This window comes from Sitophilus oryzae, unplaced genomic scaffold (genome assembly GCF_002938485.1).
Source record: "Sitophilus oryzae breed Bouriz unplaced genomic scaffold, Soryzae_2.0 scaffold_1356_pilon_pilon, whole genome shotgun sequence".
NCBI lineage: Eukaryota > Metazoa > Arthropoda > Insecta > Coleoptera > Curculionidae > Sitophilus > Sitophilus oryzae.
The window spans coordinates 948,671-975,707 of NW_022146011.1; the positions used below are offsets into that span (position 1 = coordinate 948,671).

General features: G+C 32.6%; 1 protein-coding gene across 1 annotated transcript in view; it reads right to left on the reverse strand.

Annotated features, from left to right (window-relative positions):
* The window catches only part of LOC115875236 (serine-rich adhesin for platelets-like), a 141,405-nt gene that overhangs the window by 48,023 nt on the left and 66,345 nt on the right, over positions 1-27,037 (reverse strand). Inside the window, exons 2-4 of the mRNA XM_030890656.1 lie at positions 14,367-14,427; positions 13,293-13,475; positions 6,349-6,608 (exon numbers count right to left, since the gene is read on the reverse strand). Coding sequence (XP_030746516.1) covers positions 6,349-6,608; positions 13,293-13,475; positions 14,367-14,427 — 504 coding nt within the window. The remainder of the gene's footprint in view (positions 1-6,348; positions 6,609-13,292; positions 13,476-14,366; positions 14,428-27,037) is intronic.

The window sequence follows — 27,037 nt, forward strand, 5'->3', positions numbered from 1 at the left end:
AAATAATATTATAAACTTTACTGGAAAATATTATAAAAATTCCTGATATATTTTTATGAAACACCGCACGCTCCTCGATATTTTATGAATGAAATCGGTGATGATTTCACAAAATTGCGATCCCCTTACCGTTGCCCCGTTGTTTCAGATCCGTTTGTCAGACTGTAGGTCGGAAACTTTTCAGACCACCCTCGTAACACGATAACTCAAAAACCGCTAAACCGGTTTTAACCAAATTTGGCACAAAAATACTGTGGCACCCGAGAATCTGGCCATTAGTTTTTGGTGGGCGTGGGGGGTTGGTAAGGGGGTATGGAAGGGGGTTAAAAATTTTTAAAAATCGTAACTCCAAAATTACAGTAGCTAGCGAAACGCGGTTTTCAATTTAAGATTAGGAATAATATTTGCAACAAAATTTGTAATGACATCAAAATCAGTTAAAGTCGCAGTTTTTAAGATATTCCGTGTTTCCATAGTCCGTTTTTGAGAAAATCCAATGTGATTAAACCATCTGTAATAACATGCGTGCAGGGTTTCTAATGTCCGAGTTGTGTTAATTATTGTAAATATTGTTATTTTTAATTATTATAAATTATTCAATAGGGTGAGGTGTCAGAACGCACCCACATACATTTGAATACCTGATATCCAACGCATTTTAGCATTTTAACGCATACTATTTCCTTTTTAAATTCCTGATAATCGTCAATACAAACAAATCGGCTTATTTGAAAAAAAAATTACAAAACAGTTTTTCTTGTTTGCTGGCATTGCTTATTTCCTATTAGGAAATGTAAATATTTCTTTGCAAAATTTATACAGGGTTGTTCACCACATACGACACGGAGTACTGTAGCTAAACGATTAGATTTTTACAAATTGTAAGTTTTGGGTTCATTGAAGGACTATTAGAGCTACAATTTAAAAATATTTTTACAAGATACAGAGTGTTCCAAATGAATAAAAAATATCAAAGTTGTATTTTTTTAAATGGGACACCCTGTATATTATTACATTTCTAGTTTCTACGATTAAAATAAAGGTAAATTTAATTAAGGTTTATCACACATAAACCACCTTACCATTTTTGAAATATTTTAAATTTTGTAAAATTGCAGTAAAAGTTTTAAGGCTTCATTACATAAATAACATACATTTAAATAAAAAGTTAATAAAAATCCCAATTTCTTTTTCGAAAAATAACAAAGTTTCATTTTTTTTTTCGCGAAAAAAACTGATACCTAGGCTTAATTAATTTTTATGATCTTGCGTATTAGGTATTTACTGTAAATTAAAACTATAATAAAATGTTTTTTGCTAGGATCAAAAATCAAAATAACTCTAATAAATTTTAGAAATTTTACAAATCTTAATATCAGATTTTAGCTATTGTGACAGGGTGTCCCAATATTCCGTAGACACAGAATTGACAGTTTAATTTCGGAAAAGACCAATCTCGACTCTGAAATTCAGCACAGGATTGGTAGCGCGTCAAGAGCATTCTGGAAATTAAAAGACAGGGTTTTCTACAATCATGACCTGAGCACAAAAACGAAGCTTGCAGTGTACCGAGCAATAATTTTCCCCATTATGTTATATGGAAGCGAAACCTGGGTACCGCCGAGACATGAACGCATTAAACAGATTGCAACAGAGACACCTTAGACAACTGATGGTACCACCAATGTCTCAAACGCGTCGGTCCTTGAAAAAGCCAGCTGCGAGAGCGCTAAAGTCATGATTCCAAAATCCCGCTTAAGATGAGCTGGTGACTTATGCAGGATTAGCGATGGGAACTATCGAATGAATTAAACTGTCGAATGGTTACTGAATGAATGATTTCAACTATCGAATGGTTTTATTCGAATAAAATCATTTATTCATTTGTATACTAAAGCATATGTGACAACCTCGCCGTGCGACTATGGTTATCGTTGAGCCACGACTATCGAATGCTTTTGATAAATGAAATTTAGTATTCGTTTGAATTTTGTGTGCGTCAGTGTATTATTAGTTCTTCCAAATTTTTATAACTTCGCTGTATAAATACTGTGCTATTTTTGCGTTTATTAAAATATTTAAAATACTAAAATACTAGTTTTCTTTTAAATTTTATTGACGATTGTGTGCGTGTGCTGGTGGTCAAAATTTTTCTGAAAATTTGTGTGATTTTCCGTAGCCCCGATCTTTCAATTATTTAATTTTATATGGTATATGGTGGGAAATTTTGAGAAGTAGCAATTTTTAAGAGAGATGAGATGAACTTACAATTAATTTTAAAAATACATATCTGTATTTTAGATGTTTTAATAATATGAATTAGTTGGAACTTAATAATCATATTTAAGTAATGTGGTTAAGTAAATGGTTATCGAACTCAAACTATGACATGAGAAAATTAAATTGAAAGTTTTACACGTGCCAATTTAAAAAAAAAGTTAACAATATTTGTATTTTGTTTATGCTAATTCTCTTACATGTAGTTTTTTGCGAAGAAATATTTCATTATTTTTTAAATTAAATGCCAGTAAAAGTAAATATTATTTTTAAATAGTAATATAAGGCACCTAATATATATAATTTTGATTTCTAATTTTTTATTTATATTTTCCTTCCATTACACTGCATGCTTAGAAAATTAATAAATATTTCATGATTTTAAAATTTGTTGTTAATATAACAAATTAGTTCTGTAATTATTATTATTTAATAAACCAACGTTGCCAAAAAATTTAGAGACTATATTATTTTTAAATAGGATCTAATATAAATAATTTTGACATCTAATTTGTTGTTTATATTTTGCTACTACTTAAAAAAAATGTTTATATTAAATTATTTTAAATTGTGTTGTTAATAAGTATAACAAATTATTACTGTTATTATTATTTATTAAACCAGTCTTTGCTTAAAAACATTAAAAATCATTTTCCTACATCCAAAATAACAAGTATTATTGCAGTGTAACAAAAGAATATTAATAAAAAACATGCCAAAAGTCAAACAATAATATTCTTTGCTAATATCAACTAATACCAAAATATGGCAACAGCGCCCTTCATAATGTATTTTCTGTGTAAATAATAGCACCTCAATAAAAAAATAATGTGTCCTTATTTTTATCTGACTCCGCAAAAAATCAAAGATGCCGGCTTCTTTCATAGCATTGCCACCGACCGCTGTCGGGTTTCTCGGAAAGAAACCTACGTCGCCGGGCGACAACTAAAATCCAGTTTATATTTTATTATAATCGATCCTGACGAATAAATGAATTTCATAAATGAATGCATTTTATAAATGAATGGTTTTTGCTGCCGAATTACTAAAATACAATATTTCAAAGCAGATGACGCATCTATTCGATAATTTTTATTCGAATAGTTTTTAACGAATGTTTTCTTACTAGCTATCGAATTATTCGAATGAATTGCAACTATCGAATGTTTCGATAGTATTCATTCGATAGTTCCCACTACTATGCAGGATGCAAGAAAACCGCCATCAAAATCTCTTCTTCACAAGGACAACTCAAAAGGTAGAAGGATATTTTCCACGAAAACTTTAAGGGTATAAGCACAGAATATATACGCGTAAGTAGCTAAATATTCTGTGGTATAAGCATGCAAAATTAGTCGGAGGAAGCAGTTCACGATAGAACGCAACGGAGAAGAACTGTAAACTCATTTAACAACAAGTAAGATACAGAACTACTACGTGTTTTTGAAATCAGAATATGTTAGTTGAATACAATTTACCTCTACGAAAAGTGCTTTGTTTGGTCATTAGAGGGCACCAATCAAAAATTCAACCATTAAACAAACATTAATTAATTAAAAGTTTATGGAGATTATTGTCAATAATCATTTGTGACATTAACATAACATTCCATATTTTCTCCAACTAGATTATTCATATCACCTTCTAGATTTTAACGCTTGATATGACAAGAATGTTTCTTTCTATATCGAAAAGACAAAAAATGTAGTAAATACTAAGAGGAGCTTTTTTAAGAAAAAGAACTCCGTCCTTGGTAAAGTTGCAAAACATTTTAACTAGAATTTTTGTAGGGGTGAGGCCACTTTTCACTTTTCACCATCCTCGCAACCTCTTTGGATTTTTGTAAAAATCAAATGTTCAGGCGCCTAGCAAAAATAAAATATACAGGGTTGTTCACCACATACGACACGGAGTATTGTAGCGAAACGATTAGATTTTTACAAATTGTAAGTTTTGGATTCGTTGAAGGACTATTAGAGCTACAATTTAAAAATATTTTTACAAAATACAGAGTGTCCCAAATAAATAAAAAATATCAAAGTTGTATTTTTTTAAATGGAACACCCTATATATTATTACATTTTTAGTTTCTACGATTAAAATAAAGGTAAATTTGATTAACGTTTATTACACTTAAACCTTACCGTTTTTGAAATATCTTCAATTTTGTGAAATTGCAGTATAAATTTTAAGGCTTCATTTCTCCGAGGATATCAAAGTTTTTAATACTAAATATTTACTGAAATTTATTTATTGATCAGTTATTGTATTGCAATAATAAAAACTTTACTACCTTATACAGAGTGTCTAAAAATTTATTTTAAATAATTTCTAGCTTCAAACGCCAATAACTTCTTTAATTTAAATAGAATACCCTGTATATTTTAGGAGAATCAGATGCACAATTTAATTGTCTATCAAATTGCATTATACCATTTTTTACCTATCCCTTCAAGTTTCCGTAGAAAATGCATTTTCTTGTAATTTAGAACTCATTTATCAATATACCCATGGAATACTGACATTTTAGATTATTTTTAAAGATTTTTAAAGAATTTTTAAAGAGTACAGATACTAATATTGTCGATATAGTTCGTTTATTTCATTAACAAATTAAAAAAAACTGTTTAAATATTTGTTAAAGAGGACCAATTAATATGATTTCAGTATTCAAACTACATTAATTGACTGTTTGCGTTGATTAATAATAATTGCTCCAAATACTAAAAAACTGAATTATGTATGTGTATTAGACAGTGTGGTAAAAAGTAACACCTTCAAAATTATATTTAATTTGTTGACAAATGCTTATTTATAACAACAGAGACGTTCATTTTCATAACTTATTATTATATTGATTTCTGATTCAAATCCACATTTATTTAGAATAATTTATTAACGAACACAATTAAGTATGTAGTTAATTAGTATTTGGGCGGGAATACTGGGGGTATATTTAATTAATGGTATACTCTTTTATAAAGATTTAAATAGTTTTCTTTTTGCATACAAATGGGCTAGTAATATTATCGTTTTACTAAAAACGATAATATTACTAGCCTGTACGTTTTGTACATTTGTTGTTTTAAAAACAATCTAAAATGTCAATATTCCATGGGTATATTGATAAATGAGGTCTAAATTATAAGAAAATGCATTTTCTAGGAAAACTTGAAGGAATAAGTAAGAAGTGGTATAATACAATTTGATAGACAATTAAAGTGTGCATCTGATTCTCATAAAATATACAGGGCGTTCTATTTAATGTAAATAAGTTATTGCCGTTTAAATCTAGTAATTATTTAAAATAAAATTTTAGACACTCTGTATAAGGTAGTATAATTTTTATTATTGCAACACAATAACTGATCGATAAATAAACTTCAGTAAATATTTAGTATTAAAAACGGTAAGGTTTAAGTGTAATAAACCTTAATCAAATTTACCTTTATTTTAATCGTAGAAACTAAAAATGCAATAATATACAGGGTGTTCCATTTAAAAAAATACAACTTCAATATTTTTTATTTATTTGGGACACTCTGTATCTTGTAAAAATATTTTTAAATTGTAGCTCTAATAGTCCTTCAACAAACCCAAAACTTACAATTTGTAAAAATCTAATCGTTTAGCTACAATACTCCGTGTCGTATGTGGTGAACAACCCTGTATAAAAAAATATCTTAAAAATGTGTTTATTTATAAAACTTTTTTATTTGATGCCCTCTAACAGACATACGAAGTACTTTTGTATGGAAGTAAATTGTATTAAATAAACTATACGTAGTAGTTCTATGTTAATGGAAATTAAGACGCACTGTATGTATTTATTTGGTTTTTAATTAAAGTGAAGGACCTAAAGGAGATTAAATTGTCTAGACCTAATAATCTGCTTAATCAGATTTGCCGTAGCGTAACTGCATCTCTCTTCCGCCGAATGCGTTCTCTTTCTATCGTGTGCGCGACCGGTGCTATCCCCAAGTCTCTTCCTATATTTGTCAAACTGTACGTACACATATTTACAAAAAAAAAACGTTTTTTACCATAAGAATACAATTTGTTGTTGCTCACCTTCACTAATTGAGCATAATTATCCCTATCCCTAGATTTACCACCATCCCTAAACGTGGGGTACTCCCAATCCAAGTCCAAACCATCAAAATGGTTCTGCCTGAGGAACTTGACGGCATTTTTTACCAGTTCTTTTCGCCGTTCGGCGTTGGCCACCATTGGCGAAAACCTGGAAGAACCCTCGTTCCAACCTCCGATAGCTATCAAGGTCTTGAGGTTCTTGTTGTAGGTCTTGAGGCCAGTGAATTTGGCATATCCACCTGGAAAAAAAAATAGAAATTATGTAGAATTGTTTATAAAAAAAATCGAATTGAAACTTCTTACTGACATATGACTGACAGCTATGAAATTGAAGGATTTGAAGGACATGTTTGAAAAAGTGACATATAGTGCCGTGAGGAACTTACTAAAATGACGATCGATAACATATTTTAGAAGATAAAGATTCAATTTTGATTGTTAAAGTACCCGATACAAAAACAAACATAGACCGAGTCTTTACAGTATCAAATTTGAATTATATTGAGATTTACCGAAAATACGCAGCTCTTCGTCCAAGAAATGCTACCAGTCGCAGATTGTTTTTAAAATGTCAAAATAAAAGATTGGTTACTGGATTGATTACTTGTCAGAACTATACAAATCAGAAGAAATAGAGGTTGAACTAAATACATCCGAAATAATGACCAACGACAACGTACAGATTGAGGCAGCCGATATAATTACATCCCTTCGAAAGCTAAAGAATAGGAAGAGCCCAGGGCAAGATGATATCCCAAACGAATTACTTAAATATGGCGGCCAAAGTCTCATACAGCAGCTAACATCGCTGATTCAAAAAATTCTTTACCAACACAGGATACCCGATGAATGGCGAACCAGCACCACTATCTTGATGTTTAAAAGAGGAGATAAGAAGCTGCCCTCAAACTATAGGCATAAATCTTCTAAGCACCACACTAAAACTTACGACAAAAGTGATAACAACCAAAATAAACGACTTAACATGCATAGCAGATGAACAGCAAGGTTTCAGATCGGGCAGATCATGCACAGACGCAGTTTTTGTCATAAGACAGATAACAGAAAAATCAATCGAATATAACAAACCAGCGTATATGTGTTTTACTGATTTAGAAAAAAGCGTTCGACCGTGTGCAGCTAAGAGACGTTGTACACCTTCTTTACAATAGGCAAATCCCACACAACCTCGTTAAAACCATACAAAACATATATGAAGCGAACCAAATTCAGGCTAAAATTAACGGGGTCCTGACCGAACCAATAAATGTAGGATGTGGTATCCGACAAGGTGACTCCCTGAGCCCTCTTCTTTTCAACATCATTATGGACGAAATAATAGGAAATGTACGTTTACAGAAGGGATACAGTATGGGCGACCAGGAAATTACTATTCTATGCTATGCCAACGACGCCGTATTGATAGCTGAAAATGAGAACGATCTACAGCGCTTATTACATCGATTTAACTGCACTGCCAAATCACTTAATATGATAATATCGACCAAGAAAACTAAATGCATGACGACATCAAAAGTACCACTAAGATGCAAACTGGAAGTCGAGGGCAATGTTATTCAGCAAGAGATGAAGTTTAAGTATCTAGACATAGAAATCTCAGGATATGGTGATGTAGAAGCGGAGGTGCGAGAACGGACAACGAAGGTAACCAGAATAGCAGAATGCCTGAATGATTCAATATGGCGAAATAAAAACATTGAAGTGGATACTAAAGCGAGAATTTACAAGGCAACGGTACTTACCAATAATGACATACACTGCAGAAACTCGACCTGATACAGCGAAAAACTAAACAACTACTAGAAATAACCGAAATGAGAGTACTAATACGCAGAATAGCTGGAAAGACGCTTCTGGATAGGAGAAAATGAAAGCATAAGAAGAGCGTGCAAGGTGGAAAATGTAAAATGAGTTAGGGTACTGTGCAGAAAGGAAGAATGGAACGAGCATATCAGCAGAATGGACAACAGAAGGATAGTGAGAGTTGCACGCGACAAATCACCGCTAGGTCGCAGAAGCTTAGGACGTCCACGAAAACGATGGAGCGACAACTTGTCTTGTATGAAGAAGGAAGAAGAAGAAGAAGTGTTCCTTGTAAAATTCTCAAAAAAATAATGCAGTTTATGTAGAATAAGAAACACAAAAATGGTAAAAGAAATAGGGGTTACTATTTAAAATTTTAGGTGGTGCCCAAATGGATTCAAAGGGGTTGAATATGGCTGACCAACAAATGCCTCAAAATTGTCCCCCTTGGATATGTAAATTGACGTGTTTCGCCAAATTTTTCATACTGTTGCATGTACCCGTGTGGACTCGACCTAATCCTAACTATATGTCCCGCCCTCAGATGACCTTAACATCGCATTAAAGAATAGACACCGTAATGATTCATTCGGGACGTTCGAGAAAAATCGAGTTCCACTGGAATGGAGTAGTACATGAGAACATTCAGAAAGGTTCTCTATGCACCCTATTGATTTATGGACTATTCGAGAAGCTCTTTAGCTGTGGGTATAAAAGCCGGCGGCTGGAGCCTGAAGGACAGACTTAAATAGACGAGTACAGTTGACGCGCTAAAATTCAAAATAAATTCTTTCTAGATAAATAGTTATAAATCGTTTGTAAATGGTTCTTTAAGTTTTTATCGTTATTGTTTTTGTTAATTAGTGTTAAATAAATCGTGTTTAAATAAATTGTGACTTTCTATCCACACGGAACCGAGGAGAAACGTCACAATACTTTCATCGGTAGAGGCAATATTAAATACTATTCGTTTTCAAATTGTCACCCTGTATATGAAGTCTGTGGTCAAACAAATCAATATACAGGTTGCTTCAAATTGTGTTCGGAAAACATATTTATTTAAATTCAAAACATGCACTTTTAAGACACTCTGTATAGATAAATAATTATTGATTTTTAAAATATTTATACACAAACCAGGGAGAGGGAAATCAGATAAAGAATAGAGATGATAGGTGTTAGGTAATAGCTTTTAGATTACCGTTCGAGACACATTGATGTTATTTTTATCTGCAGGCCAACTTTTATACGTTTCTATGGGGTCTATGGTATTTAGAATAATCTATTTGGCTTCTTCTTCGCAAAAATTCCCTGTAATTCCGCGACATCCTGTATAGGTACTAATGAAAGTACTCTTGCGGACACAATGCCTTCGTCGGATTCCAAGGAGTGTAGGTGGAACATGTAATTTTTAATAATAGCAGCGAAGGTCGAGTCAACAAAATGATAGTAAGAATAAAGAAGTCCTGCATTGTATTAAATCTTACAGCTATAGACTAACTAATTAGCTATTCTTCTTTAATTAAATTGATGATTATGCATGCGTAGTGTGTTGCATAACAGTCTTGAATTCATTAAAAAAACGCAGAACTATGCCCAGTTTTCTATGATTACCTATATCAATCACATTCCTTAAAATTTAACAAAAAAAATAAGCAAAATAAACAAATTTAAATTACTTAAATTACTCATGAAACAGAACATCTAAATAACACCTTTATTACGCTATAAATTGAACTAGTTCTAGTGTTTTTAGCATTTCAAGCATGCGTTTTTTGCCTAACCTGTTGGCATTGAGTTTGGTAGGTAATAGTATTTATACGCATGCCAATAAACAAAATATATGGTTAATTAGTAAATCAAAGCAACAGCTTAATAGTTATGGAAATAAAACGATAATTTAATTCTAAATAAATAAAGAATTTGTATTCAAATTTTGTAGAGTATGAATATATTAAATTAATATTTTATCTTTTAAATAAAAAAAAACGAATTTTTCTACAACCGTCGCGAATTGATAGTGTTACGTTTTTCGTCGGTTCCGTGAGGATAGAAAGTCACAATTTATTTAAACACAATAATTTATTTAACACTAATTAACAAAAAAAATAACGATAAAAGACTTAAAGAACTATTTACAAACGATTTATAACTATTTATCTAGAAAGAATTTATTTTGAATTTTAGCGCGTCAACTGTACTGTGTACTGGTCTATTTATATCTGCCCTCTATAGGCCCCAGCCGCCGGCTTTTATACCCACAGCTAAAGATTTCTCGAATAGTCAATAGATCGTTAGGTGCATAGAGAAGGTTTCGATTGTTCTCGTATGTACTACTCCATTCCAGGGGAACTCGATTCTTCTCGAAACTTCGAATGAATAATTACGGTATCTATTCTTTAATGCGATGTTAAGGTCATCTGAGGGCGGGACATATAGTTAGGTTAGGTCGAGTCCACACGGATCCGCAACAATAGCAATGTGCAAAGTGACACTTTTTTTCATTTTCCTACGTTACCATGACACGGTGCGCGAAGTAATGCGCGAAATGCCTATTTCGCACACTGCATGTAAATTATATGGGATTTTGGAATTTTGACTTTTGGAAAATGAAGAGTTAAATCATAACTAATTATTTATTTCGAAATATTCAAGAATAAACAAATAACAAATATCAAACTTAACACTAATACATATTCTAGTTATTATTTACAATATTAACATTAATAATACTTACAAACAGTAAGTGCACGAACCAATATTTAATCCCAAACCTGATAGTTCTGTTTTTGCTTGAGATATGGGGGTTTTGGGACTTGAGACACTATCCAATTTTGATGTATAGGTTTTATATCTACAATTTTATTTGATATTTGTATTTTATTGTTGATAGAATCCTCGACGTATTCCTCGGCCACTGTCGAAGATTTCCATGCTCCGTGGCGTTTCAAACTAAATATATCACCACCTGCATTAGCAAGGAGTGTGGCTGAAGTTCTCCGAAAACAATGCCCAGTGTAGGCCTCATAATCTGGCAGCTTCAAGTGTTTTGCTATCATGCTAGGCATCTTACCAATAGAATTTATGCCGACCACTTGGTTAACACATCTTTTATTTTCTTCTTCTTCTTCTTCCTTCTTCATACTAGGCGAATCGCCTGTTTGGTTTCATCGTCTCTACCGGTTAGACTGACAAGTTGTCGCTCCATCGTTTTCGTGGCGTCCTAAGCTTCTGCGACCTAGCGGTGATTTGTCGCGTGCAACTCTCACTATCCTTCTGTTGTCCATTCTGCTGATATGCTCGTTCCATTCTTCCTTTCTGCTGAGTACCCACTCATTTACATTTTCCACCTTGCACGCTCTTCTTATGCTTTCATTTCTCTTCCTGTCCAGAAGCGTCTTTCCAGCTATTCTGCGTAGTACTCTCATTTCGGTTGTTTCTAGTAGTTGTTTAGTTTTCGCTGTATCAGGTCGAGTTTCTGCAGTGTATGTCATTATTGGTCGTAGCGTTGCCTTGTAAATTCTCGCTTTAGTCTCCACCTCAATGTTTTTATTTCGCCATATTGTATCATTTAGGCATCCTGCTATTCTGGTTACCTTCGTTGTCCGTTCTCGCACCTCCGCTTCTACATCACCATATCCTGAGATTTCTATGCCTAGATACTTAAACTTCATCTCTTGCTGAATAACATTGCCCTCGACTTCCAGTTTGCATCTTAGTGGTACTTTTAATGTCGTCATGCATTTAGTTTTCTGAGTCGATATTATCATAATAAGTGATTTGGCAGTGCAATTAAATCGATGTAATAAGCGCTGTAGATCGTTCTCATTTTCAGCTACCAATACGGCGTCGTCGGCATAGTATAGAATAGTAAATTCCTGGTCGCCCATACTTATCCCTTCAGTAAACGTACATTTCCTATTATTTCGTCCATAATGATGTTGAAAAGAAGAGGGCTCAGGGAGTCACCTTGTCGGATACCACAGCCTACATTTATTGGTTCGGTCAGGACCCCGTTAATTTTAGCTTGAATTTGGTTCGCTTCATATATGTTTTGTATGGTTTTAACGAGGTTGTGTGGGATTTGCCTATTGTAAAGAAGGTGTACAACGTCTCTTAGCTGCACACGGTCGAACGCTTTTTCTAAATCAATAAAACACATATACGCTGGTTTGTTATATTCGATTGATTTTTCTGTTATCTGTCTTATGACAAAAACCGCGTCTGTGCATGATCTGCCCGATCTGAAACCTTGCTGTTCATCTGCTAAGCATGTTAAGTCGTTTATTTTGGTTGTTATCACTTTTGTCGTAAGTTTTAGTGTGGTGCTTAGAAGATTTATGCCTCTATAGTTTGAGGGCAGCTTCTTATCTCCTCTTTTAAACATCAAGATAGTGGTGCTGGTTCGCCATTCATCGGGTATCCTGTGTTGGTAAAGAATTTTTTGAATCAGGGATGTTAGCTGCTGTATGAGACTAATATAAGGAACACAAAAATGGTAAAAGAAATAGGGGTTGCCATTTAAAATTTTAGGGGTAGGTGCCCTGGGGGTCAAAGGGTTGAAAGTAACACGACAACAAATGCTTAAAAAATTGTCCCCCTCGATATGGAAATTGACGTATTTTGCCAAATTTTCATACTATCATCGGTAGAGGTAATATTAAATACTGTTCGTTTTCAAATTGTCATACTGTATACAGGTTTAAACAGGAGTCTTAAATATGTCAAATATTTTTAGGGGTAGTATATTTCGACCCCAGAAACACAATTATGAGGTTTTTATGGGAATTTTTTTTTTGAAAATTTGGAATTTTTTTTAGTTTTTGGTAAAAAAAATATAATTTGTTGATGACATGGCAACATAGATAGTAGATTAAATTTACAAGAAAGAAAATACAGAAAAGATCCAGTGGTTCTCAAAATTTAAGCAAAAAATTATTTTTTTTTTAATTTTCAAAATGAAATAACTCGGTTATTTTGACCTTATTTTCAAAACGGTAAAGAGAAAATATGTGTCTTTTATCGAGATCTACAAGCCTTGAAAATATTTGCAATTATTTAAGACTTGCCCTGTATATAATATTTTATATTTTGTTTACCTTTTTCTATGTCTTGGTATTTATCGAATGGTTTCAGGGTGTTTTCTTTGGTAAATCCTCCAAAGGCATACACTAAATGCGTGCACAGGTACGGATTGATGTTCTGTGGGCTGAATTTGGCCTGTCCAGGCCTGTAAACCGACCAGTTCGTGTAATAACAAACCACACGCATTTCTTTTGAATCTAGAAAGAAAATAAAATAAATCAATTAATGATATCACTGGAAAAATATGAAATAAATGAAAACAATTCACAATTTTATTAATTATTTTTTCTGTTCTGAAAAAATCTAATTTTATAAATATAAATTATTTATAAACATAGAAAAGAAATACATGTTATTATCACACCTGTTTCTGTTATTTTATATTCATATACATTAATATTCTTATAAATATTAATATCTTATATAGATATGAGTTCAATCAAGGACGATGTAAAATATACAGTGTATATCAAAGAAATCTAATACATTATTTATATCGATAACTATCGAATAGTTATCGATGTATCGGCAAAAAATCCCATCCCTATTCATAACTAGCATACGATCGAAAAAAAAACACGCCAGAGATGGCTTGGAAATGAAGATCGCCATCATTTTGTAGGAAAAATTATATAGGGAATCTCATCGATCGTCATTTCCAAGCCAACTGAATGCCGTTTTTTTAATGATGCGGTTTTTTAACATAGGTCTTTTTTAGGATACAAAAATGAGATTTGATATGCTGTTGTTTCACCGGGAATCACTATAATTTCTGATTTTTGAATACCTAGTACCCTCGGTATTTTTTTACTTTATTTGGTAGAAAATAGAATTCTGAATCGAATGACATATCATGTGTCATCATTTGATATTTTCGCTAAAAAATAATAGTATTCTAAAAAATAATAAAATTCTCAATCTAGAGTATCATATGACATTGACAATTTGACTCGAAAAGTATGTGGTGCCAAATTATTCATTAAATGCTTTTTCCAAATATACTAATTAATAAGTCACCCTTAAACCCGGTTTTTCAAAACGCCCGGTAGATACCGGTTCAGGAAATATCTAAAGCATCCACAACTTACCTGTTAGTTTCGTCCATGTCGATAACGATATCAGCAAAATCAACCATCGACAGATATCCGTCTGAAACAAAGAGAAGGAACATTACTTTCTCACAAAAATTTTACCCTACTTTTACTATTTACTATTTCTATAGAATGGCGTGAATATTCAGATTTTGCACTGGTTGCATTTTTATTTAAATACATTATTAATACGTTTCTTCAAAAGGCAGAAAAAGCAAAGCTAATAGAGAATTCTTTTTGTGTCACACTTGTATTCGGAGAGTTTACTTTCATGAGTTTATTAATAGACAACCATTTCACTATATTATACAGGGTGTTTCTTTTTAAAAAAACTACAGTTTTCTTCCTGATATTTTCCTGCAACTTAAAAATAAATGTTTAGTGCTTCTGAAACACCTTGACGAAGTACAAAACGTTGCAATGTTGCCACCTCGTGCTTTACTCACATTCTGTATATTTGTGAGTTTGAACTGAACTCGACTGACAACAACTGTCAATTTATAAACAGGTAATTTAATACAAGACCTTTAAATTTTCGAATTAAAGAACATAAAGATTATTTAAGAAAAGGTGACTTTCACAAATCTAAGATTTGTCAACATTCATGAGACACGGGGCAAAAATTATAATGAAAGCAGCGATAGTATCTAAAAGAAAAATAAGAGTCTATTTTAATACAATCTAATAACAATAAATGTATTGCTTATGCATCTGTAGATGTTAGTAATGTATAGCAATCGCTACTTTGATTTTAAAGAACATAACATACATAAAAGTTAAAAAACAAATTAAAAAATAATCATACAGAAAGTTTGAAGCTTTTTGGTTTTACCTTATTAAGTAATTAATGATTCTTGAGTTGGGGGGAATAAATTCATTATTAAATAACTTTATTATCATCAAAAGAATATATTAAAACCGAATTATAACAAGAAAACTTTCCTGGACTGGGTCCTTTCGAACTGGATGGAATGTGTCCATCAGCAGTTTACCATTAACTGAAGAAGTATGATTCTTCGGTTGTGGGGTATAAATTCATTATTAAATAACATTATTACCATCAAAAGAACATATTAAAACCGAATTATAACGAAAAAACTTTCCTGGTCTGGGTCCTTTCGAACTGGATGGAATGTGTCCATCAGCAGTTTACCATTAGCTGAAGAAGTATGATTCTTCGGTTGTGGGGTATAAATTCATTATTAAATAACATTATTACCATCAAAAGAACATATTAAAACCGAATTATAACGAAAAAACTTTCCTGGTCTGGGTCCTTTCGAACTGGATGGAATGTGTCCATCAGCAGTTTACCATTAGCTGAAGAAGTGTGATTCTTGAGTTGGGGGGTTAACATTCATTATTAAATAACATTATTATCATCAAAAGAATATACTAAAACCGAATTATAACGAGAAAACTTTCCTGGACTGGGTCCTTTCGAACTGGATGGAATGTGTCCATCAGCAGTTTACCGTTAGATGAAGAAGTATGATTCTTGAGTTGGGGGGTATAAATTCATTATAAAATAACTTTATTATCATCAAATGAATATATTAAAACCGAATTATAACAAGAAAACTTTCCTGGACTGGGTCCTTTCGAACTGGATGGAATGTGTCCATCAGCAGTTTACCATTAGCTGAAGAAGTATGATTCTTGAGTTGGGGGGTATAAATTCATTATAAAATAACTTTATTATCATCAAAAGAATATATTAAAACCGAATTATAACAAGAAAACTTTCCTGGACTGGGTCCTTTCGAACTGGATGGAATATGTCCATCAGCAGTTTACCATTAGCTGAAGAAGTATGATTCTTGAGTTGGGGGGGTTAAAATTTATTATTATAATAACATTATTATCATCAAAAGAATATATTAAAACCGAATTATAACGAGAAAACTTTCCTGGACTGGGTCCTTTCGAACTGGATGGAATGTATCCATCAGCAGTTTACCATTAGCTGAAGAAGTATGATTCTTGAGTTGGGGGTATAAATTCATTATTAAATAACATTATTATCATCATAAGAATATATTAAAACCGAATTATAACGAGAAAACTTTCCTGGACTGGGTCCTTTCGAACTGGATGGCATGTGTCCATCAGCAGTTTACCGTTAGATGAAGAAGTATGATTCTTGAGTTGGGGGGTATAAATTCATTATAAAATAATCATTTATCATCAAAAGAATATATTAAAGAAACCGAATTATAACAACAGAAAACTTTCCTGGACTGGGTCCTTTCGAACTGGATGGAATGTGTCCATCAGCAGTTTACCATTAGCTGAAGAAGTATGATTCTTCGGTTGTAGGGTATAAATTCATTATTAAATAACATTATTACCATAAAAGGATATATTAATACCAAATTATAACGAAAAAACTTTCCTGGACTGGGTCCTTTCGAACTGGATGGAATTTGTCCATCAGCAGTTTACCATTAGCTGAAGAAGTTTGATTCTTCAGTTGTGGGGCATAAATTCATTATTAAATAACATTATTACCATCAAAGGAATATATTAAAACCGAATTATAACGAGAAAACTTTCGTGGACTGGGTCTTTTTGAACTGGATGGCATGTGTCCATCAGCAGTTTACCATTAGCTGAAGAAGTATGATTCTTGAGTTGGGGGGTATAAATTCTTTATTAAATAACATTATTACCATCAAAATAATATATTAAAACCGAATTATAACGAGAAAACTTTCGTGGACTGGGTCTTTTTGAACTGGATGGCATGTGTCCATCAGCAGTTTACCATTAGCTGAAGAAGTATGATTCTTGAGTTGGGGGGTATAAATTCATTATTAAATAACTTTATTATCATCAAAAGAATATATTAAAACCGAATTATAAGGAGAAACCTTTCCTGGACTGGGTCCTTTCGAACTGGACGGAATGTGTCCATCGGCAGTTTACCATTAGCTGAAGAAGTATGATTCTTGAGTTGCGGGCTATAAATTCATTATTAAATAACATTATTACCATCAAAAGAATATATTAAAATCGAATTATAACGAGAAAACTTTCCTGGACTGGGTCTTTTTAAACCGGATGGCATGTGTCCATCAGCAGTTTACCATTAGCTGAAGAAGTATGATTCTTGAGTTGGGGGGTATAAATTCATTATTAAATAACATTATTATCATTATAAGAATATATTAAAATAGAATTATAACGAGAAAACTTTCCTGGACTCGGTCCTTTTGAACTGGATGGCATGTGTCCATCAGCAGTTTACCATTAGCTGAAGAAGTTTGATTCTTCGGTTGTGGGGTATAAATTCATTATTAAATAACATTATTACCATCAAAGGAATATATTAAAACCGAATTATAACGAGAAAACTTTCGTGGACTGGGTCTTTTTGAACTGGATGGCATGTGTCCATCAGCAGTTTACCATTAGCTGAAGAAGTATGATTCTTGAGTTGGGGGTATAATTCATTATTATAATAACATTATTATCATCAAAAGAATATATTAAAACCGAATTATAACGAAGAAAACTTTCCGTGGACTGGGTCCTTTCGAACTGGATGGAATGTGTCCATCGGCAGTTTACCATTAGCTGAAGAAGTATGATTCTTGGGTTGGGGGTATAAATTCATTATTAAATAACATTATTATCATCAACAGAATATATTAAAACCGAATTATAACGAGAAAGCTTTCCTGGACTGGGTCCTTTCGATCTGGATGGAATGTGTCCATCAGCAGTTTACCATTAGCTGAAGAAGTATGATTCTTGAGTTAGGGGGTATAAATTCATTATTAAATAACATTATTATCATTAAAAGAATATATTAAAACCGAATTAAACGAGAAAACTTTCCTGGACTGGGTCCTTTCGAACTGGATGGAATGTGTCCATCAGCAGTTTACCATTAGCTGAAGAAGTATGATTCTTTGGTTGTAAGAAATTATAAATTCATTATTAAATAACATTATTATCATCAAAAGAATATATTAAAAGCGAATTATAGCGAGAAAACTTCCCTGGACTTGGTCCTTTTGAACTGGATGGCATGTGTCCATCAGCAGTTTACCATTAGCTGAAGAAGTTTGATTCCTGGATTTGAGGGTATAAATTCATTATTAAATAACATTATTATCATCAAAAGAATATATTAAAAGCGAATTATAACGAGAAAACTTTCTTGGACTTGATCATCTTGAACTTGATGGCCTTTATCCATCAACAGTTTACCATTAGCTGAAGAAGTATGATTCTTGAGTTGGGGGTATAAATTCATTATTAAATAACATTATCATCAAAAGAATATATTAAAACCGAATTATAACGGGAAAACTTTCTTGGACTTAATCTTCTTGAACTGGATGGCCTTTGTCCATCAACAGTTTACCATTAGCTGAAGAAGTATGATTTTTCGGTTGGGGGGTATAAATTCATTATTAAATAACTTTATTATCATCAAAGGAACATATTAAAACCGAATTATAACGAGAAAACTTTCCTGGACTGGTCCTTTCGAACTGGATGGAATGTGTCCATCAGCAGTTTACCATTAGCTGAAGAAGTATGATTCTTGAGTTGGGGGGTATAAATTCATTATTAAATAACATTATTACCATCAAAAGAATATATTAAAATCGAATTACAACGAGAAAACTTTCGTGGACTGGGTCTTTTTGAACTGGATGGCATGTGTCCATCAGCAGTTTACCATTAGCTGAAGAAGTATGATTTTTGAGTTGGGGGTATTAATTCATTATTAAATAACATTATTATCATTATAAGAATATATTAAAACAAAATTATAACGAGAAAACTTTCCTGGACTCGGTCCTTTTGAACTGGATGGCATGTGTCCATCAGCAGTTTACCATTAGCTGAAGAAGTTTGATTCTTCGGTTGTGGGGTATAAATTCATTATTAAATAACATTATTACCATCAAAGGAATATATTAAAACCGAATTATAACGAAAACTTTCGTGGACTGGGTCTTTTTGAACTGGATGGCATTTGTCCATCAGCAGTTTACCATTAGCTGAAGAAGTTTGATTCCTGGATTGGAGGGTATAAATTCATTATTAAATAACATTATTATCATCAAAAGAATATATTAAAAGCGAATTATAACGAGAAAACTTTCCTGGACTGGGTCCTTTTGAACTGGATGGCATGTGTCCATCAACAGTTTACCATTAGCTGAAGAAGTATGATTTTTCGGTTGGGGGGTATAAATTCATTTTTAAATAACATTATTACCATCAAAAGAATATACTAAAACCGAATTATAACGAGAAAACTTTCCTGGACTTGGTCTTCTTGAACTGGATGGCCTTTGTCCATCAGCAGTTTACCATTAGCTGAAAGAAGTTTGATTCCTGGATTTGAGGGTATAAATTCATTATTAAATAACATTATTACCATTAAAGAATATATTAAAAACCGAATTATAACAGAGAAAACTTTCCTGGACTGGGTCCTTTTTGAACTGGATGGCATGTGTCCATCAGCAGTTTACCATTAGCTGAAGAAGTATGATTCTTAAGTTGGGGGTATAAATTCATTATTAGTAACATTATTACCATCAAAGAATATGAAATTAAAACCGAATTATAACGAGAAAACTTTCGTGGACTGGGTCTTTTTGAACTGGATGGCATGTGTCCATCAGCAGTTTACCATTAGCTGAAGAAGTATGATTCTTAAGTTGGGGGGTATAAATTCATTATTAAGTAACATTATTACCATCAAAAGAATATATTAAAACCGAATTATAACGAGAAAACTTTCGTGGACTGGGTCTTTTTGAACTGGATGGCATGTGTCCATCAGCAGTTTACCATTAGCTGAAGAAGTATGATTCTTGAGTTGGGGGGTATAAATTCATTATTAAATAACATTATTACCATCAAAGGAATATATTAAAACCGAATTATAACGAGAAAACTTTCGTGGACTGGGTCTTTTTGAACTGGATGGCATGTGTCCATCAGCAGTTTACCATTAGCTGAAGAAGTATCATTTTTCGGTTGGGGGTATAAATTTATTATTAAATAACATTATTACCATTAAAAGAATATATTAAAACCGAATTATAACGAAAAAACTTTCCTGGACTGGGTCCTTTCGAACTGGATGGAATGTGTCCATCAGCAGTTTACCATTAGCTGAAGAAGTATGATTCTTGAGTTGGGGGGTATAAATTCATTATTAAATAACATTATTACCATCAAAGGAATATACTAAAACCGAATTATAACGAGAAAACTTTCGTGGACTGGGTCTTTTTGAACTGGATGGCATGTGTCCATCAGCAGTTTACCATTAGCTGAAGAAGTATGATATTTGAGTTGGGGGGTATAAATTCATTATTAAATAACTTTATTATCATCAAAAGAATATATTAAAACCAAATTATAAGGAGAAACCTTTCCTGGACTGGGTCCTTTCGAACTGGACGGAATGTGTCCATCGGCAGTTTACCATTAGCTGAAGAAGTATGATTCTTGAGTTGGGGGCTATAAATTCATTATTAAATAACATTATTACCATCAAAAGAATATATTAAAATCGAATTATAACGAGAAAACTTTACTGGACTGGGTCTTTTTAAACCGGATGGCATGTGTCCATCAGCAGTTTACCATTAGCTGAAGAAGTATGATTCTTCAGTTAGGGGGTATAAATTCATTATTAAATAACATTATTATCATTATAAGAATATATTAAAACAGAATTATAACGAGAAAACTTTCCTGCACTCGGTCCTTTTGAACTGGATGGCATGTGTCCATCAGCAGTTTACCATTAGCTGAAGAAGTATGATTCTTGAGTTCGGGGGTATAAATTCATTATTAAATAACATTATTACCATCAAAAGAATATATTAAAACCGAATTATAACGAGAAAACTTTCCTGGACTGGGTCTTTTTGAACCGGATGGCATGTGTCCATCAGCAGTTTACCATTAGCTGAAGAAGTATGATTCTTCAGTTAGGGGGTATAAATTCATTATTAAATAACATTATTACCATTAAAAGAATATATTAAAAACGAATTATGACGAAAAAACTTTCCTGGACTGGGTCCTTTCGACCTGGATGGAATGTGTCCATCAGCAGTTTACCATTAGCCGAAGAAGTTTGATTCTTCGGTTGTAGGGTATAAATTCATTATTAAGTAACATTATTACCATCAAAGGAATATATTAAAATCGAATTATAACGAGAAACCTTTCCTGGACTGGGTCCTTTCGAACTGGATGGAATGTGTCCATCGGCAGTTTACCATTAGCTGAAGAAGTATGATTCTTGAGTTCGGGGGTATAAATTCATTATTAAATAACATTATTACCATCAAAAGAATATATTAAAACCGAATTATAACGAGAAAACTTTCCTGGACTGGGTCTTTTTGAACCGGATGGCAAGTGTCCATCAGCAGTTTACCATTAGCTGAAGAAGTATGATTCTTCAGTTAGGGGGTATAAATTCATTATTAAATAACATTATTACCACCAAAGAATATACTAAAACCGAATTATAACATAAAAAAACTTTTCTGGACTGGGTCCTTTCGAACTGGATGGCATGTGTCCATCAGCAGTTTACCATTAGCTGAAGAAGTACGATTCTTCGGTTGTGGGGTATAAATTCATTATTAAATAACATTATTACCATCAAAAGAATATACTAAAACCGAATTATAACGAGAAAACTTTTCTGGACTGGGTCCTTTCGAACTGGATGGCATGTGTCCATCAGCAGTTTACCATTAGCTGAAGAAGTATGATTCTTCCGTTGTGGGGTATAAATTCATTATTAAATAACATTATTACCATCAAAAGGATATATTAAAACCGAATTATAACGAGAAAACTTTCCTTAACTCGGTCCTTTTGAACTGGATGTCATGTGTCCATCAGCAGTTTACCATTAGCTGAAGAAGTACGATTCTTCGGTTGTGGGGTATAAATTCATTATTAAATAATATTATTACCATCAAAAGAATATACTACAACCGAATTATAACGAGAAAACTTTTCTGGACTGGGTCTTTTCGAACTGGATGGCATGTGTCCATCAGCAGTTTACCATTAGCTGAAGAAGTATGATACTCCGGTTGTGGGGTATAAATTCATTATTAAGTAACATTATTACCATCAAAAGAATATTTTAAAACCGAATTATGACGAAAAAACTTTCCTGGACTGGGTCCTTTCGAACTGGATGGAATGTGTCCATCAGCAGTTTACCATTAGCTGAAGAAGTGTGATTCTTGGGTTGGGGGGTATAAATTTATTATTAAATAACTTTATTATCATCATAGGAATATATTAAAACCGAATTATAACGAGACAACTTTCGTGGACTGGGTCTTTTTGAACTGGATGGCATGTGTCCATCAGCAGTTTACCATTAGCTGAAGAAGTATGATTCTTGAGTTGGGGGTATTAATTTATTATTAAATAACTTTATTATCATCAAAGGAACATATTAAAACCGAATTATAACGAGAAAACTTTCCTGGACTGGTCCTTTCGAACTGGATGGAATGTGTCGATCAGCAGTTTACCATTAGCTGAAGAAGTATGATTCTTGAGTTGGGGGGTATAAATTCATTATTAAATAACATTATTACCATCAAAAGAAGATATTAAAATCGAATTACAACGAAAAAACTTTCCTGGATTGGGTCCTTTTGAACTGGATGGAATGTGTCCATCAGCAGTTTACCATTAGCTGAAGAAGTATGATTCTTGAGTTGGGGGGTATAAATTCATTATTAAATAACATTATTATCATCAAAAGAATATATTAAAACCGAATTATGACGAAAAAACTTTCCTGGACTGGGTCCTTTCGAACTGGATGGAATGTGTCGATCAGCAGTTTACCATTAGCTGAAGAAGTATGATTCTTGAGTTGGGGGGTATAAATTCATTATTAAATAACATTATTACCATCAAAAGAATATATTAAAATCGAATTACAACGAAAAAACTTTCCTGGACTGGGTCCTTTTGAACTGGATGGAATGTGTCCATCAGCAGTTTACCATTAGCTGAAGAAGTATGATTCTTGAGTTGGGGGTATAAATTTATTATTAAATAACATTATTACCATCAAAGAATATATTAAAATCGAATTACAACGAAAAAACTTTCCTGGACTGGGTCCTTTTGATCTGGATGGAATGTGTCCATCAGCAGTTTACCATTAGCTGAAGAAGTATGATTCTTGAGTTGGGAGTATAAATTCATTATTAAATAACATTATTACCATCAAAAGAATATATTAAAATCGAATTACAACGAAAAAACTTTCCTGGACTGGGTCCTTTTTTGAACTGGATGGAATGTGTCCATCAGCAGTTTACCATTAGCTGAAGAAGTATGATTCTTGAGTGGGAGGTATAAATTCATTATTAAATAACATTATTACCATCAAAAAAGAATATATTAAAATCGAATTACAACGAAAAACTTTCCTGGACTGGGTCCTTTGATCTGGATGGAATGTGTCCATCAGCAGTTTACCATTAGCTGAAGAAGTATGATTCTTCGGTTGTGAAGGGTATAAATTCATTATTAAATAACATTATTACCATCAAAGAAGATATTAAAATCGAATTACAACGAAAAACTTTCCTGGATTGGGTCCTTTTGAACTGGATGGAATGTGTCCATCAGCAGTTTACCATTAGCTGAAGAAGTATGATTCTTGAGTTGGGGGTATAAATTCATTATTAAATAACATTATTACCATCAAAAAAGAAGATATTAAAATCGAATTACAACGAAAAACTTTCCTGGATTGGGTCCTTTGAACTGGATGGAATGTGTCCATCAGCAGTTTACCATTAGCTGAAGAAGTATGATTTTTGAGTTGGGAGGTATAAATTCATTATTAAATAACATTATTATCATCAAAGAAATATAAAAACCGAATTATGAAAAAACTTTCCTGGACTGGGTCCTTTTCGAACTGGATGGAATGTGTCGATCAGCAGATTACCATTAGCTGAAGAAGTATGATTCTTGAGTTGGGGGTATAAATTCATTATTAAATAACATTATTACCATCAAAAGAAGAATATATTAAAATCGAATTACAACGTGAAAAACTTTCCTGGACTGGGTCCTTTTGAACTGGATGGAATGTGTCCATCAGCAGTTTACCATTAGCTGAAGAAGTATGATTCTTGAGTTGGGGTATAAATTCATTATTAAATAACATTATTACCATCAAAAGAATATATTAAAATCGGAATACAACGAAAAACTTTCCTGGACTGGGTCCTTTTGATCTGGATGGAATGTGTCCATCAGCAGTTTACCATTAGCTGAAGAAGTATGATTCTTGAGTTGGGGGGTATAAATTCATTATTAAATAACATTATTACCATCAAAAGAATATATTAAAATCGAATTACAACGAAAAAACTTTCCTGGACTGGGTCCTTTTGAACTGGATGGAATGTGTCCATCAGCAGTTTACCATTAGCTGAAGAAGTATGATTCTTGAGTTGGGGGGTATAAATTCATTATTAAATAACATTATTACCATCAAAAGAATATATTAAAATCGAATTACAACGAAAAAACTTTCCTGGACTGGGTCCTTTTGATCTGGATGGAATGTGTCCATCAGCAGTTTACCATTAGCTGAAGAAGTATGATTCTTGAGTTGGGGGGTATAAATTCATTATTAAATAACATTATTACCATCAAAAGAAGATATTAAAATCGAATTACAACGAAAAAACTTTCCTGGATTGGGTCCTTTTGAACTGGATGGAATGTGTCCATCAGCAGTTTACCATTAGCTGAAGAAGTATGATTCTTGAGTTGGGGGGTATAAATTCATTATTAAATAACATTATTACCATCAAAAGAATATATTAAAATCGAATTACAACGAAAAAACTTTCCTGGACTGGGTCCTTTTGAACTGGATGGAATGTGTCCATCAGCAGTTTACCATTAGCTGAAGAAGTACGATTCTTCGGTTGTGGGGTATAAATTCATTATTAAATAACATTATTACCACAAAAGAATATACTAAAACCGAATTATAACGAGAAAACTTTTCTGGACTGGGTCCTTTCGAACTGGATGGCATGTGTCCATCAGCAGTTTACCATTAGCTGAAGAAGTTTGATTCTTCGGTTGTGGGGTATAAATTCATTATTAAATAACATTATTACCATCAAAGGAATATATTAAAACCGAATTATAACGAGAAAACTTTCGTGGACTAGGTCTTTTTGAACTGGATGGCATGTGTCCATCAGCAGTTTACCATTAGCTGAAGAAGTATGATTCTTGAGTTGGGGGGTATAAATTCATTATTAAGTAACATTATTACCATCAAAAGAATATATTAAAACCGAATTATAACGAGAAAACTTTCGTGGACTGGGTCTTTTTGAACTGGATGGCATGTGTCCATCAGCAGTTTACCATTAGCTGAAGAAGTATGATTTTTGAGTTGGGGGTATAAATTCATTATTAAATAACTTTATTATCATCAAAAGAATATATTAAAACCGAATTATGACGAAAAAACTTTCCTGGACTGGGTCCTTTCGAACTGGATGGAATGTGTCGATCAGCAGTTTACCATTAGCTGAAGAAGTATGATTCTTGAGTTGGGGGGTATAAATTCATTATTAAATAACATTATTACCATCAAAAGAATATATTAAAACCGAATTATAACGAGAAAACTTTCGTGGACTGGGTCTTTTTGAACTGGATGGCATGTGTCCATTAGCACTTTACCATTAGCTGAAGAAGTATGATTTTTCGGTTGTGGGGTATAAATTCTTATTGTAAAAACCGAACATCTATATCTGTTAGCGTTTCGGAGTTACGGGGTGTTTTTCAAAAATGTGAATTTTTAACAAACACCGTAATTTTTCTGCTGTGGAAAATGTTGTATTTTTGTAAAAACACAATTTAATGGTTTAAGTATAATTTTTTTTTAAATTAATAATTTAAAAATTCGCAAAGAGAAAATGTGATTTTTTATATGGAACACACTGTATACTTTTAATTCATGGAAAATAATTTAAATTACCTTTCCAAAAATATAGCTTCATGGAAAAACACACACACACACAGTGCTTTTTTCCATGACATTTTAACTGCATATGCGAGGGGTGTCTCACTATTGGAATTACATGTACATTTTCTTGGCAATCGCTGGCAGTCTTATGGCAGTCACTTATAATAATTACATAGCAGTCATAGGCAGTCTTCTTCATAGTCATTGGCAGTCGCTTAGCAGTGGAACGATATTTTGGCAGTACGTGTACATTTTTTACCCGAGTGAGACACCCCTCGTGCATATGTAATTACATCTCAATCTGCACATTTTCTTTTAATTCATTTTTTAAACACTCTAGTCTTATTCAAATATATTTATTTATCTGTTAGCGTTTCGGGTTACAGGGTGTTTTTCAAAAATGTGAATTTTTAACAAACACCGTAATTTTTCTGCTGTGGAAAATGTTGTATTTTTGTAAAAACACAATTTACAATGGTTTTTAAGTATAATTTTTTTAAATTAATAATTTAAAAATTCGCAAAGAGAAAATGTGATTTTTTATATGGAACGCACACTGTATACTTTTTAATTCATGGAAAATAATTTAAATTACCTTTCCAAAAATATAGCT